The sequence below is a fragment of the Coenobita brevimanus genome, chromosome 91 (assembly GCF_032717465.1).
Source record: "Coenobita brevimanus isolate Jiangsu-jjx chromosome 91, ASM3271746v2, whole genome shotgun sequence".
NCBI lineage: Eukaryota > Metazoa > Arthropoda > Malacostraca > Decapoda > Coenobitidae > Coenobita > Coenobita brevimanus.
The window spans coordinates 6,505,458-6,522,761 of NC_137044.1; the positions used below are offsets into that span (position 1 = coordinate 6,505,458).

The following is a 17,304-nucleotide window of genomic DNA, read 5'->3' on the forward strand; positions in this document are numbered from 1 at the left end:
TTGTATTAGAAGCCTCATAATCAGCGTCTGGGTAACCGCAGGAACGTAACATGACCACCAGCAACCACTTCAAGCAACAGGGTATCAGTAACATCATCACCAACAACAACAGAGTCACAGTAAAACCAGAAACGGGGTAAACAGAAGCAGAAGGGCAAACATAACAGATCCCACCTCCCCGGAATACCGCCTCCCTGCTCATGGCACTTTTATCGCACGTTTGAGTCGCGACCTCGGAATGGTAGCGAGGGTCGGGCGGGCGGCGGAATACCAAGCTCGCTCTAAGTGCTGGCCACCAACACCATATTCGATCCTCATTAATATTCAGGCGTCGTGAGATGGAATACCTTATATCGGTAGCAGATACCTCGCCACTGCCGGCCCGGTTACACCTGCCATCCCGATTATTACAGATAAGCCCCGAGGATCGCCAGGGTTTAGGAAGAAATCATACACTCGGGTGAGCTCAAGAGAAATCGGTTGGCAATCCTTATATATTTTGCAGCGGTTTATTTTAGGTAGCCGTTGTTCACTAGGATTAACATTTCTGCATGCTTAGCTGAGTTTGTTCTAATGCCACACCTGTGAGCAACATGTCTATGCCTACCACGGAATTATCAATTAAAGAAGTCAAGACAAAATAATAAATGGACTTCTGACAGCAAACACAAAGTACCGTGCATCATTTCAGCTATCATCATCAGTCAAACACACAGCAGTTCATGACTAGAGAACATAAGACAGTCCAGCTGCGTCACAGTCAGGTCGCCAGACTGTCTCTACAAAAGGGCTTCCAGGCGTTAGAGGGAACTAAACCCGTGGTATATAAAAAATTCTGAGCGACATATGTACACTATACTTTTCTTATTTTCAGGACTGTAAGAAATAAATCCGAGGCAAACTGTAGGGTAAATCTGATGCTTTATCTTCCTACAGACTCACAGATGAGTAATATACATTTCTCCTTAAAATATGGCATTCATCTTGGGTCGGGGGATCATAAAAGGCGGAGGCAGCGGCCGGCAGCAGTCCGTCCCTCCATCGTTCCCTCTGGCCCCGATAATGATCTGGTAACCACAACAATTACAGTCCGAAGCCGTGACCTTCCCTCTCCCCATATTAGGCCGACCCGGGAGCTCCCTGGCGGCCGACCCCCAAATTATCATAGCCTGACTATTGGGATGACAATAAGCTACCATGAACAAGGATAATATTACCTGGCTTATCTCTCTCAGGCTCAACTTAACAACCTATCTGGGTATCATTAATGTTCACTCCCTGATATTTTGGCTTACTTCTGAGTAAATATTAATCAGCAATAATAATTAAGTTTAGGTCACAAGAATGAGAAGTCACACCGAAGACCATTAACAACAAAGCTACGCGAAGATGCCTGATTATATTACTGGGCGAAAAAAGCTGATAAAAAGTTATCGTGCAACGAATGCAAGGAATGGTGTCAGTGCTGTTTTCCTGTAACTTTCGCATAAAATCGTTAACTGAATATTTTAAACATACGGCATATTTAATTTTTCCACCCTGAAAGAGTCACATCTATAGGTTTACTGAATTAAGAGGCAGTATTTGATTATCATCCATTGCTATAATGGGCTTTCGTATTTCTTTTCGCCTTTACAGAGTATTATTTCACTTGTTCTATCAACGTACCGACATACTTTCAATTTCCCGTTTCTCTCCTTCCATCTTCATTCCCACCCTTCTCCTTCTCTCTCTCGTCATTAATCTCGCGCCCCTTCAGGAGTCGCACATTCCTTCGTCAGGGTGTATTTGCAATCTTCACCAGCACCTACGGACACCCAGGCGGTCATTCGTCTCTGCCTGACCCTGATTATACCTACACGGTTCTCCCGATACTCGCTGCCACTCGCCACAGCTTCCAGCCAGTCACCCAGCCACTGGTAATTACAGCTTAGGGATATACTTCAATTTTTCACATACATGACCCTTTGACCCGCGCACTAGCTTTGATGGTCAGGAGGAGAGGGACGGGAGTGGGAGTCATATGGAGAGAGACGAGGGGGAGGGGGAGTTTCAGAAGATGAGGGGGATGGGGAGTTTCAGAAGATGAGGAGGAATTTGGGAGGAGGAAGAAGATGGTTAGATGAAGAAGAGGACTAAGATAAGGAAAGGAGGTAAGGTGGAGAAGTTGAGGCGGAGGAGGAGGAGAATCAGAGGAAAAGGAGGATAATCTGAGAAGGAAGAGTTTCATGAAGGAGAAAAGGAGCAACATGAGAAAGAAAGGTAGAAGATGAAGAGAAAGAGGAGGAGAAGGAACATGAGAGGAAGAGCAGTAGTTTCAGTGGAGGAGAAAGAGTAAAACGAAGGAGTAAGAGGTACAGGCAAGCAGGGTGAAAGGGATGAGAGGGAAGAGTTTGAAAAGTGGGAGTTTATGATAAAGAACAAAAATCAAAGGCATTTTAGAAGTGAGGGAAGCATAATACGAAAAAGAAGAACGGAAGGAAAATAAGAAGTCGAGGAACAAAATGATGAAGGAAAAGGAAGGTTTTATGAAGAAGAACGAAGGTAAAACGATGAACTAAGCTTGATAGGGACAATTATAAAGATGAAGAAAGATGAAGGCAGGCGCGGACCCCAAAAGAGAAAGCAGTTAGGAGGATCACGCAGGCGTCTGAAAAAAGGAGTGGACGAATAGCCTAGAAAATCGTAAGAGAGAGGTGGCTGGTGCCGAAGAAGAGGAAGAGGAGGAGGAGGAAAAAGAAGAATTATATTAATGATACTACTACTACTACTAGTGCTGCTACTACTACTACTAATAATAATAATAAATTAACAGGTACCCAGTATTATTATTGTAATTATTAAGTATTATTACTATTATTATAATTATTATAATAACAATTATTATTATTATTATTATTATAATTATTATTATTTGTATTATTATTATTAATTATTATTACTATAATTATTATTACAGGAAGAAAGATAAGGAGAAGTAGAAGAAAGGGAAATGGATTACGAGGATTATAAAAGAAGAAGAGGGTAGAGAAGAGGGAAGAAGAAAACGAAGAGGCAGACGGGAGGGCGAAAAGAGAGAGAACAGAAGCAGAAGAATAAGAATAATGACAAGAACAACGTAAGACGACAGAGTAAAGAAGACGACGTGGAGGAATGCAACTGGCTCAGAGTTCTGGGGTCAGAGACACTAACATTATCGTAATATTTTCGTTGATTTAACCTTCTTCACTACTGGAGTCCACCCTTGAGCTGAATAATGTTGTCTGGCTGTAGAAAATAAAGTAAAAGCAATGTCACGTTCTGAAAGGTTTACCGGAGCTTGATTCTAAGCCTTAAAGTACGAGAAGTCACAATTAAACTGAAAAATTTGATTAGGAGTAGAAATATGGTTGACTAAAGAAACATCCTCGTCCTGAAGAGAAAACAATGAAACTTTTCACATCGTAAATATCGTAAGATATGCTTTGATTCACCTCTCGTATCAAATTCCTCGTCAAGATAATTGTATAAATCACTGAGTGACTCCACCCTCTGTTAATTCTCATTACTATCAAGTGTAAACAAAGACCCTCTGGGAAATATTAAGCTTGGTGACTTTTTGATTAAATTTTTGACAGCCACTAAGAATTTCCGTAGAAAAATCTACGACTAGCGAGAAAAAAATACAGTTAATATTTCTAACGTTATGAAATGGTAACTACTGTCTTTTCAACGCTTAAGAAAGATGGATTTCACTAAAAATTTCAACAGAGTATCTTGGATTAGCAAGAAGAAAATGTCTAAGATCTCTAGTGCTTTGAAGGGGTTAAACAGTGAAGAGATGAGCTGAGGTATGATGAAGAAAATGGGCATGAATTTTAAGCGATTAAGATGAATAGATGAAAATAAAAGTAGGGGGTAGGTAAAGTATTGATGATAATGGGCAGGAACTTAGTGTGATTAAGACGGCAAGATGAAGTAAAATGAGCCAGTGATGATAAGTTAGACGCTGCTATGTGTGTGCTTTAGGTCTACTTGTATATCTCTCTCTCTCTCTCTCTCTCTCTCTCTCATGTGTGTATATATACCGTATATATATAGATAGATAGATAAAAAGATAGACAAATAGATAGACAGAAGACAGATAGATAGACAGAAGACAGATAGATAGATAGACACACACACACACACACACACACACACACACACGTATATATATATATATATATACAGTAAATAACGTAAACGAAAAGGAAAACATAAATAACTAAATGACTACAGAAAGACAGATGTGCAGCACAGACATACAATTATAGAGAGATAACAACAAACAGATGTTAAAAATATATAAACATAAAATTAGAAAGTCAAACATGCAAAGGAATACGGAGAGAGAGAGAGAGAGAGAGAGAGAGAGAGAGAGAGAGAGAGAGAGAGAGTATGCTGGCGTAGCCCCGAGGCTGACCGACACGCAGATGAGAACAGCTACCGTCGTCACACTGAATAATGCATCCCTCTCATTTGCAACACACTGACTGAGAGAAAAAAAGAAAGAAAGAACGAGAGTGGCAACGCAGCCATTTCGACGGCCGCAACGGAGAGGGAGAGGAATATTTATCAGAGGGGAAATAAATATATAAATAAACATATACTTTTTTACTTCCTTTTTATTTACTGGGTCAATTATAAATAGTGAGAGGAAATAGTTTTTCTTTCGTTAACGTGGTAATAAAAATTTCTGATAATTCTGACACTACGAACTGAAAAATCCAAATGCATCATACTATACTCCGGTGCCAGTTAAAAAATGAAATGCCCAAAAGTAAATGGAAAGAGAAGTTATATACCGTAGAGAATTAACTTTACGTACTCTTACTAGCAAAAAAGAACGCCAGAAAAGGTGCCTAATAACTAAAGGTTGAAATTGGATAACACCCTTGATCCCTACTTAACTCTCACACACACACCATCTCATACCCTTACTGTATGAAGTGTAAATGATAGTGTAAAATTTGCTACTATCGACTCTTTCCTGTACGATGTCATTTCGACTGTCACTGCATAACATCACTCCACCCTCACCATCAACGCACATACGCACGCACGCACGCACAACACACACACACACACACACACACACACACACACACACACACACACACACACACACACACACACCAAGCTTCATCCTTTCTCTACGAACTGTAAATCATAGTTTACTGCTACTGAAAAGGTTTTGTTTTTCTCACTGTATAATACGTATAAACCTTCAACGTCAGCACTAACACTCTCACCAGCCTCCAGCTTCACTCTACGAACTGTAAATCTAGTTATCGAATCGTTCATAATATGTTGTCTTCTCATCTGTCACCTTTCCCCTCCTCACTGTCACTCATGCATTCACCCATTCACCATCCACCACTCCCACTCTACGAACTGCGAATCTTGTTACTGAGTTCACCATTTCACGTTGTCCTTCCGCCTGTTACTATATATAACACCCCTCCTCCCCCTCCGTCAGCACTCATATACGCCCCTGCCTCCATCCTTCAATACAGGCAGGATCAGATAAGACGCGGAAAAGTGTTATTTATGCGTTTCAGGGAGGTCCTTCCGCGGGAGGAGGCACATAGATTCACCCACTATGGCTACCGATGCTATGACTTACACTGGCTTGTCGCGTGACCTGTTACTCGTTCCTGCTAATCAGATGCGAACTTCAACCTGCCAAAGCCCTCTTAAGTGACCATATCACCTGGCGAAAAAAAAAAAAAAAAAAAAAACTATCGGGAGGGAACTTGAGCTTAACTATGCCCCTCGTCGAGAACCCTTTCGTTTTATGGGGACCAGATAATCCCCGACAAAAACACCGTCAATTAGCATAAAGGGTCTCAAGAACATCCCTCATGCGCCCATAAACGGTGTGACAAGAGGGTGGTAAGTACTTTTATAAAACCTGAACCCCTTTATCTTCATAGGCAAGAGGAGAGGCAACACCCCCTTCGGCCGTCTCGAAACGACCTCCACCAGGCAGTCGGGGAAAAAAACTTGCCTAATATTTCACCTCTTCTACTTTTCACTTTCCTCTCCTGGTCATTATCCATAACCTGAGAGAGAGCTGATGTGTTTCATTACCAATAAAGGATGCTCTCTGATATGATGCGTCAGGAAGGAAAGTGATGGACAGGCCCCGAGTGTGAAGTAGACGCAATGCAAGAGTAAGAGAAATTTTGCCCCCGACTGTACTGAGCAAGGCGTTGGCAGTCTCGTCCATTGCGATCCTAGTAATTCGGTGGCGATGAGGGAGCAGTCTGGTGTCTGAGGCGAATAAGTAAGTGGGATCTAGACGTGCTGCATAGTGGTCAGGAGGGGCAGGCTCAAACAATGGTGAGGCAGCATTAGTTATATGGCATGTTTTGCTTTTTATTCACTTACACACACACACACACACACACACACACACACACACATATTCTCTCTCTCTCTCTCTCTCTCTCCACACACACACACACACACACACATACACACACACACACATATTCTCTCTCTCTGTCTCTGTCTCTCTCTCTCTCTCTCCTCTCTCTCAAAGCCACAAACCTGCTATCCAGACGCTTTCGCACACGGTTAACGCTTATTTAATCTCAGACAATGGGGATCTCAGTCAGCCCGCGAACACTTTAAAGTAAACGATGCTGCTATTGTTGTGCTGCTTGAGAATTTGCTTTGTAAAATTTTCTGTGCTTAGCCGAATACCAAGATGCAATATGTCTCCCCTCAGTAAAAATAAAGTCTCGGTAAGGAAGCTGTCTCCATACCTGATCTAGATTCTTGACGAAAAATCTTTATTAAAAAAATATGAAAGTGAGAAAAATCAATGAACCTGATCACTACGCTGTCGCCATACAATCCGCCGATATTTTGATTAACATAAAGCAATCAAACTCCGCATATTTTTAGTCAGGTCCTGTAGTAAGCAGGAACTTGGGCTTAGATTAGTGGGTTCTGGTGTCACATTAGTTAGTCTCAAATTCATGCTGCATTATTTTCTGTATTATCTAAAATTTTTATGAGGTGCATCGTTTTTCGGTAAGAGTTTCCAACTATGAAAACAGATTTAACGAAACTTTCTATTATCAGTTCTTTGCAAGTAATTGTCATTACTATCTTCATTAAGGAAAGACTTGAGCTTTCTCTCCCCGTAAATGGAATCTGTTAATTGAACAAGATATCCAGAGTAATTCAGTTATCACTTAATGCAACATACAAATACACAATGTGTAGCTGGAAGCAAGAGTTATATACAGAGAGAAAAAAATCAAATCAGTATAAGAGGGTCACATTTCTGAAGTAGTGTGGCAAGAAAAGGAGCAAGGTGAAAGGGCAAGACGAGGTGTAGGTTGAAGGAAACTGGCGAGGGAACGGTCAGAGATTGTGAGATCGTGGAAGTGAAATTAGGAGGGCAAAAAAGAGAAAAATAGACGCCGAAACGAGTGCATCTGGTCCGGGTGATGAGTCAATGTAAGAAATCGGAATGAGGAAGCAAGATGAGGGTTGGTAATAATGATGATGATGATAATAATAATGATAAAACGGTAATAATAATAATAATAGTAATTAAAAATAATAATAATAATAATAATAGTAATAACTGTAATAGTAATAAAAGTTACTTAAAGAACTAAATGAAAGAGGGTGAGTCAAAGAGCAAAGCGAGGAAAGATATGTGGCTGGCGAGGAAAATGATGAAGGAAACTACGTGAGAGGGGTGACCGAGTGACGCAATGGTACAAAGATACGAGGTGAAGAAGGAAGATATGAAAGAAAAATGGTAAGAGGAGACATCTGAAAGGGCAAAGTAAGGAAGCATACTTGGTAAGGGAGGAAATTAATGTTGCGAACTAGGTGAGAGAGACGAGGGAAGGAAGAAAAATACTAGATAAATAAGGAAGGTAATGAGATAAACCAGGTAAGAGGAGGGAAGTGAAGAGGTAAAGTAAGAAAAGATGCTAGGTGAAGGAGGGATGTAATGAAGGGATATAGGTGAGTGGGGAGGTGTGACGGGGCAAAGTGAGGAAGGAGGGCAGGTGAGGGTGGAGTCGGGGTCGTACATGTGGGACTCAAGGTAAGGTGACTCCTGAGGTCAGGACATCCCGTGGTGTTGCCCCGAAATAATCTGATTTTCTGGGATCCCCAACATCATGAGTCTCCCTCGTGTCACCCGGGACCTTATCTCTCTGCGTTAATGACTCACCCTGCAACTTTTATGTTTGACCTTAGAAGGAAAGTTTTATATATATAGTCCACTGGAGCGTTGTTTAAGGAGGGGACACCCGTTTTAATGATGCTATATGGGAGGCACAGAAAATACTACTGGAATAAAGTGTCATTTTGGTACCTAGCGTGGTATTTTTTAAGTGGTGGTCCGCTGTTAAATTGGTTCCCAAAGCTGAACCAACAGACTGCAGGCGCGTTCTTAAACTGCCGTCAGCAAAAACTCGTAGAGAGCTTGAGAGCAACTATTACCGGTCGTCTTACAGTCCGAAGACGAGGCGGTGTTGCGGGATGTGGGTGAGGGACTCGTCACGGCCGGTGCGGGGGTCACTGCGGTGAATAGTGGTAAGGTCTCCACACGTCAGCTTGACGACTTTATTCCTCCCGGCTCACATATCACCCGGTACGAGTCTCGGGCTCCCTAATGGAGCTTATAAAACCTTATCCCTAAGACTCCTGGGGATTTAAAATTCCACACGTCAGATGAATTTTACCCTAAAGTTTTTCTGGTACCTTGAAGTCACAAATTTACGAACAAGTATCTCTCACCTCAACACTATCGTCGTACTGAAAGGCTGCTTAAAACCCGGCTTTTGATTGCAGATGAAATATGATGTCCTCTACCTGTGTCCCTGAGTTTCGGGTGGAGTCTGACGGCGTAACCAAGAACTGGGGACGCCTGCAAACGCCACGCCCGACTATCAGCTCCGGAATCGGACGGGTAGGAAGTGTTCATGGACTACAGGCCGTCAGATATCTCGCTAAGCGGCCAACAAAACTGCACACCATTTAGTAATATAACACCAAACTCAACAAAAATATCGCTGTTAATTTCACCGCGTCGACTAAGCCTTATGTTTGAATGCTCTCCCCCCATGACCCCCCAAAAATCTAACAAACCCAAGCAAAAATAGCGTTGCTAATTTCGATGAGTTGGCAAACTTTACGGTTTAAATGCCCTTGAAAAACGAAAATCATCAAGCATTATACAAACCGTATTCCGTCAAAATTACACACAAAGCTTGAGAACTACAGGCCGTATTTGTATGTTAGAACACGAAAATGTGAGTTAAACCCCAATTTACTGGCTATCATTTCTGAAGCATGTGATGATGAAAGAACATAGCTGATTTTTCTATCTCGTTAACTACACTCTCTTTTGTAATGAGGATGCTGATCACACCTAAAAATTACAGGCATTTCACATATAGCCAACAAAATTATGGTCGCGCTTACACCTCCGCTCACTCATTTAATACTACCGAGGACTCAAAATATGGAACACCACGTGACTAAGCGGACTAAAGGACACAGAGCCAAGGCCCCAGCGAGATGACGTGATAGCGATGTCCTGACCAACGAAGCATAGTCTACCCTAGAGACAATCATAATACATATATTCCTTTAAGGTGAAACATGCTCTGGCCTGACATACATTTTCACGTTAGGTGAATAGGACAAAGAAAGCGTGATAATTCTCCTTAAGTTATAAAGAAATTATATAAATTCACCATTACGCTAAAAAGCCTAAATAATCAACAAGAATCATATTCACGTTAGGTTTTTCAGATAATGAAAGCGTGATATTTCTTTTAAAATATAAATAACAAAGCCAGTTAGAGCTTACGTAAAACGCCCAAAGATTCACACTGTATAACTCAAAGTCTCTTTCCAAGCTTAGTCGTTACGAAGGAAAAAAAAAAAAGCATGCTATTGCATCTTAAATACAAATAACGAAACTTATTATACCATTTTAAAATCGCACCCATACCCTTATATAACCAAAGAGCCCCTAAGGTGTCACTGAAACTGACAACATCCATGGCACAAGAATGGGAAGGATATGGGGCCCGAAGCGACCTATCTTGGGGATCAAGGCACGACTGCCAGCTACACGGAGCAACACGGCAGGAGCCCCACACGCAGGGGACGCACACACACACACACACACACACACACACACACACACACACACACACACACACACACACACACACACACACACACACCACAGCACATACAAGTTCCTTCTATATTCCTGATCTTAACTTTTTGCTACGATATATATCCCGCTGGCAAAATAACGATCTTTGTCGGTTGCAGTAATATATTAATAAATGAGGTCAAAATGTTGAATCTTTAAAATTCCTTCAGTGCTAAAAGCTTCTCCAAATCTGAAGACAATTGCTAATGGTTATACTAAAATATAAAGATGTAATCAAACTGAAGGGGTCTGTTGTATTTCCAAAGGCCGTCTCGCTTGCACTACCGCAGGTGAAAGTTCGTGACAGTACATGTGAAGGTTCCTGGAGCAACTGAATGGGTCTTTGCCAGTCAGCCTGCTCCGGCAGTCTTTTAATGAGAAACAGCTTTAATGACACTTTCCGCAGAATTCCCTCTGACAGATGTTATATACAATCAGCATGGTTTACGTTAAGTTTGGAGTAATTATCTGAGTTGAGAACTGTTCTAAACAAACACAAGCCTATTTTATTCTTTATTTTTCATTAGCACAGGAAACAATGATATTCCGATTTGACGGTGTATCAGCTTTGGATTCATGGAGTATGGTTGTGACCGTAGAGGTAAGGATTTTACAGGCCGGTATTACCAATAAACAGTGAGCATTTGGGCAAACTTCAAGCGTGGCAACAAAGGCTGGGAGGAAGGAGGGACGAGCGAAGCTAGATGGAATGGGTGAGAACGATTTTGGTCATGAATTTAGTTTTTCTCACGATGTAGGGATAATGACACTGGCAGAAAACAACGTACTAGGTCCCTACTACACACGGAGTCTTGGATCAGATATATTTCGGCGCAAACTGTCCGATCACGTAGGACAGGACAAAGACTGGAAATGCATCCCGTCTCCCTGGGTCACGTTCTAAGCAAGTCCTTTTTCAGTGTCAGACATACTGTAAGTGACAGTGAGAAACGGCTTGCCCTGAATGAGGTCTGGTGAAAGTGTGTATTATTCCAAACTATTCCCACCTACATGATCTTATAATTCTATATCTGAATGAGTCCGTTCCCCTTTTCAGTGTGGAGAAACCCTAACAGACAATTAGGTGTAGCTTACAAGGAGGAGGGAGCACGAAGGAACAGCGGGGGCGAGGCGGGGGACAGTGGTAGCCAGGCACACCTAGTCTTCACCACGGGACGCGGGAGTCACTGATAAGCGGTGGCAGAGGAGAAAGGGGAGGGTGGGGAGGAATGATGGTGTCTATGGTGAAAGGAGAGCGATAGAAAACCTAACTCCATAAATTAAAAATTAGGTATTTGTGACTGTCAAGTACTTTCACCAATTCACAAGCCAGTTACTTCGAAATTCTTAGGCTTACTATAAGTCTTTTACTCAAACTTGGCCCAGATTTTCGTCCTTTTGCAGCTTATTTCACATAACTTTACTCTTTCCATAGGGCTTCTTCGTGACTAGCATAATTTTCTAGTGTTATCCTTCCGCTACAAATAAGCAAGGTAGATGGTGAGATGAGCAAGGTAGGTGAAAATAGAATTTTACAAGAAAAAAGATGTGTTTTTACAAGTGTTTATCTTAAGCAGACAGGAGAGTTAATGGATGAGGCACTGTTCAAATCTCAACATCAGAGGAGAAAGTGAAGGGTCTCTTGAAGCTATGGAAACTATTCAAAGTCACGTACAGAAACAGAATACGTAAGGGAAAATTTGCCGAATATATGAACTTCCTTTCTGAAAAATTATACTGCAGGGACGGAGGTAATATAGTAAATAATGTCAAATTTACAAAGAACGTCGCGTTACTTTTTTCCTTCACTGGGGATGATAATCATTTATGGGGCCAACGTGATACCTATAGCAACCTAGAAAGTGTAAAGTTAAATCGCCTTACAGTACTGAAAAATATAAGGACAATGTCTCAGAATATGGTGAGTAATCATAGATTAAAAACTAAGTAGAGGTGTAATTTAGTACTTACTCGTTGGGGTTGCTGTTGTTGTACTTCGCTGCGAGTGATCGCATGAGATCTGAGCAGTTTCTGTTCATAAGTGACTCCATCTGTTTGATGGCTCCCGGGCCGCCCGGGAGGCCGCCCACGCCGCCTAGAGCCGCGGGACTGAAGCGGTCGTAGGCGTTTGGTATGGCGGCGGGCGGCGTGAAGGCGGGATTGGGCGGTGTGCCTGGGAAGGATGGCGTGCGAGTGCGGTGTGAGGCGGGTGACTTGGGTGACACTGAGGGGCTGGGGGTGGCGTGGGTGGTGGCGGGAGCGTCACTACCGGGATCAGGTGATAATCTTTCTGACTTGACGTCGTTAGAGGAATCCGAGGGCATTTTGTCCTCGGTGCGGGCACCGTTGGGCACTTCGCGCCGCACCTTTTTGCGGCCCTTGGCGCCGTAGGCTGCGGCAGCCGCGGCGTTAGCGGCAGCGACCGCAGCCTGCTCCTTGTCTTTGGTGATGGGCGTGTTGTTGTTGTTGAGCGCCAGGTCTTGTGCTGTTTCGCTCTCCACTTGGTTACCTGCAACACAAGAGAGTACAGTGTCAGTCAAGACGGGCGAGTCATTCTTAGATTAATCATGCTAAGGTAATAACATAGGGGAACGGATGAATAATAACCATAACCTGATTGTGTGTTTATCAGTAATTTCGAAATAAACACAAGAATCATACCAAGGAACAAGATCATAAAATTATATCTGTCGTCATCATCATCCCATCATCATGACCTACTCCTTTTTCTCACATTTTGTAAATTTTAATATAACAAAGACATGAAACTAATCTTCAAAAGATTTCAAACCAAACAGGGCACAAAGGGAGGGCGCTGAAAATAATGTACGAAAGTGTAAGTGTGAGCACGTGCACGAGCTTCAGACCACTCACGCCCCTCGCCCCGCCCTCTACACGCCCCGCTCCCGATATGACCTCTCTGTCAAAATTCGGCGTTGCAGCAATGTGGGAAGACAAAGAGAGGTGAGGCGGGTCGGGACTCGGGCAGGTGCCGGGGGTGCTGCCTTGGGGCCTCTCATAAAAGAACATAGCCAATTTTTACAATACACAAGTTAACAGTTGACTAATATAACAGAAAGCTTTTCGCATTTGCCACGTAACTATTTACTCTGATTTGCTTGTGAAGTGTTTGATAGCAGCAAGAACAACGGAAAAAGTATATATTAGTGGCAATATTATCTCCAATTTCGCCGTGAAGTTTCTCTGTTGCTGTATGAGTGAAGGCAAATATATACCGGTATGTTAGGAACTTTTTACACAAAATAAACTTAGTCGATTTTATATTCTAGTTTGTGGAAAGCTGAGTAGTCGTATGACGAAAGGCAAAAGTATAGGGAGGTAGTCCTATACATAACTTGCGGTAACTTTAGGAAAATAAATAAATACGGACAGCTATATATGTTGAGACAAACAGTATACTAAGCAATCCTCTATACAAACTCAGAGGAGTTTATAAATTCGGGTAGTTGTATGAGGGAAGGCATTGGGGTAAACATATTAACAAGCAACCTTCTGGACAACTCGAACTGGGGAGAGAAAATAAATACAGACCCTGACCTCTGCCATACCCTGACATGTCCTCGCCCCAGGGACACACATTACCTGGGTGTGGGGCGCAACCTGCCCTGGGACCTCGCCGGGATCCCTGCCTGCGGGACCACCAGCCGCCACGCCCACAGGTTCAAAGGTGCAATTTTGTGGGTCGGGTGGCGTGGGATGCTGCAAGGGCGGGAATGAATTTGTTCAGTAGCGGCCACCACCATCCCAGCGGCCCACCCGACACTTGAAAGCGTATTAATAAACATTCTTCAGCTTTCTTGCTTTGGTATAATGCTCTTCTACTCAGAGAATTAAATATAGACATTATCTTCGCTAACAATTAACCTCGAAAAACGTCAGGTATGTTGCTGTTTGCTTTCCTTTGTACTCCTTTTGCAAGTTGTGTAAGAAATTGATTGTTTTTTCTCTTATCTTCCCTTACACAGCTGCCAAAGACTTCACACATAAATTAGAGCAAATATTCAAGGCAAAAATTATAACCATTTTTCTTTTTTCAATTTCTGAGAGTGAAGATCTGCTGTGGAGACTATCACAATAACTATTTTGGATACTTTTTAGGTGCGGACTTTGATCTAGATGACGGAGTACAGGATCCTTTATAAATAAGACACTATCTGGATGACAAAGGAAAGGATTTTTTATAAATACAACCCCTCAATCTACTGTAGAAGATGTAATACAATATAAATATAAATACGACCCCTGATCTGGAAGACGTAATACAGGATCCAATGGCGTATTACAGGATCCCATATAAATACAGCCCATGATATGGCTGACGTAGCACAAGACGCTTTATAAAACATACTCCTTGATTCAGATGACATCCTACAAGATCCTTTATAAATACGACTCCTGATCGGGATGACGTTGTGTAGTATCTTTTCAAATACGACCTTTGATCCAGATGACGTAGTACAGCCTGGGTGGCATCACAAACCTATCCCCACCCCAGGTCGCCTCAGGGATCTCCTACCCCGCCCTCTGGCCCCCACAGGCTCATGTACCCTTGACCCCATCCTCGCCCGCTGACCCGCCACCGCCCTGACCACTTTTTGCGCCACGACTGCCCGCCTCTGTCACCCCGGGCATGCCCCCTCCCTCAGAATAGGGAAATTAATTGTGTAATTCCTCAGCGGTAAATGAAGAAATAATACCACATCCCATCAACGAATGTAATATCCTTAGCCTGTCATATGGAAGAAAATATTCACTTACAAAAAATTCTTGGAACCAACGCACGGTGGGCTGGTACCGACATGACGTCAGGATGTTGCAACCAATCAGCTGGCAGAACCACTCCTAAAGGAAAGCATCTCCTCGTTCACTGGGCACCAGAAAAATATTGTAACAACTTTATCACGCATACAATTATCTTTCGTTACAGCGCCATTTACGATTCCGCAGTGTATTGCAAGACGAACAACCCGTTAATGATATACAACGAGGATGTCTAAGAAAATCCAAGTTGCTAGTAGTCCCTCTCCCCTGGCATCATCGTGCATGAGGCAGGCGTGCCGGGGTGAAGGGGCCACAGATGAAAACTTGCCAGCGCTCACTTCCAGTCCGGCCGCTGCGGCGCTGGGACCAGTGAGGCATCTCAGACCCACAGCTGGCCCGAGTCCCGACCCTCTTCAGTAGGTTGAATGAAAGGGATGAAATAATGATAACAATCTGTCGTATCAGCTGCCTTGGGCATCAACGCAGTATGGCAAATAAATACCCAAAACGGAAAGTAACATGCATGATCATATCCTGTACTACAAACATTATACTAAAACAAGGAAAACAATACAAACATAAATATTGCTCAGGACAATGAAAGAAAATGACACCAAACAAAAACGACCCCCAAAACACCGGCACACTAACAAATAATATACAACGATTAAAAAATAAAATGACGGGCAGAAGAGACGCGGCAAACCAATGCAACAAGTGAGGATGAATGCGTTTGCCTTGGAAGTGTGATTGTACAAAAAGATATTAACAGGAAGAACGTCATTAGAATCCTGCCAGCCTTATCTTTTATTCATTATTTTACATTTACCTGGGAATCAAACATCGTGCACCTGGCCGGATGGTGTAAAATATTACAGCAATTATCGATTTCATTCTTTATCGAAGGGAGGTCAGGTGTGACGTCTCACCTGGCCCACTCACCCTTGATCCCTGGGCCACAAAATTACACAGTTGGAGTTATGGCTGTTATCAGGCTGTATCGGAATGTATGTGGGCGTGGCCGCTGGAGGCGACCCCTCAGGACCAGGGCGGGCCAGGTCACCGTGCCCTCTTACCCGCCCACTGTAAGAGAGAGAGAGGACTCAGGTCACCAAGCCCTCTTACCCGCCTACTGTGGGAGAGGAGCTAAGACTCAGGTCACCATGCCCTCTCACCCTCCCACTATGGGAGAGATGGAAGGAGTCAGGTCACCGTGACCTAATCTGTCTACACAGAGTTCCAGATCATTGTTGTCTTATTTCTCAGTCACTAGAGGAAGTGTCTCGCTTGATGTAAAGACAGGGGGAAAGTCTCAGTCGCAAGAAGCTACGTACTGCACTAATATCCGTCTGCTAAAACAGAATGTGTGATTTTTACGACCAACTCTCCTCGACTCAGCTGACCTATACCCATCACATGCAGACGGTTGGTAACTCTTAGAATAGAAACCTCGTGAAAAAAATCTACATACCTGTACCCATTACTGAATGTTAAAGTAACAATAATAATCGGATGCAACAAAAATTACTTTTCATAATAGCTACTAACTTGAATAATATTTATTCAAAACCTCACTCTACATACACAGTCATTAAGTAATTTTGTTTTTCTTTTATTCATTAACCAACGCAATTAAGTAAATTGCAGCGAAGTAACTCTTAGAAGTGGGCCGTTAATTAAGTCATTACCCACTGAACTGTATATATACCGTACTGCAGCGGAACCTATAGCCAATAGTTTATCATTACTATTTGGTTATTCTGAACGTTTGCCATCATCTCCATACATGAGGAACTGCACACGTTGCGAAAGCATGTGGGTCAGTGAGGCTGGCAGTGATGAAGTGGATTAATAATTCATTACAATACTTTAGTTACTGTAACTATTGTCTGTCATCCCCATAGATGAATACTGTAGTTGCAGATGCTGTAAGAGTGTGTGAGTGTCGGGTGAGGCGGGCAGTTAGGACGTGGCCCCCGGGATGCTGTGACCTCTGGCCCGCGGCTCACGACTCTAGTCCCGCTACGGATGCCACAGCGGCGGCCCCAGGCGTCCCTTGCAGCGGCCACTGGGCGGGCGGTAGGGAGGGCATGCTAGTGGAATACTTTGTGGCGTACAGACAAAACAACACTGACATTTTGGTCTTAGATCCAACCAGGTAAGTTAGCATCAGTGAGGGGACATTTTAGGTTCTTGCCTCGGCGGCTGCCTTGACTAGCATATATTACAAATCACAACTCTCGCCAAGAGAAGTCAGGTAGATCTGGAACTAAAATGGCAAAGGTGAC

At 42.9% G+C, this 17,304-nt stretch overlaps 1 protein-coding gene across 1 annotated transcript in view; it reads right to left on the minus strand.

Annotated features, from left to right (window-relative positions):
* LOC145411815 (uncharacterized) overlaps positions 1-17,304 on the minus strand; it is a 79,113-nt gene that overhangs the window by 47,473 nt on the left and 14,336 nt on the right. The window contains exon 2 of the mRNA XM_080281771.1: positions 12,206-12,743. Within this exon, the coding sequence (XP_080137897.1) occupies positions 12,206-12,743 (538 nt within the window). The remainder of the gene's footprint in view (positions 1-12,205; positions 12,744-17,304) is intronic.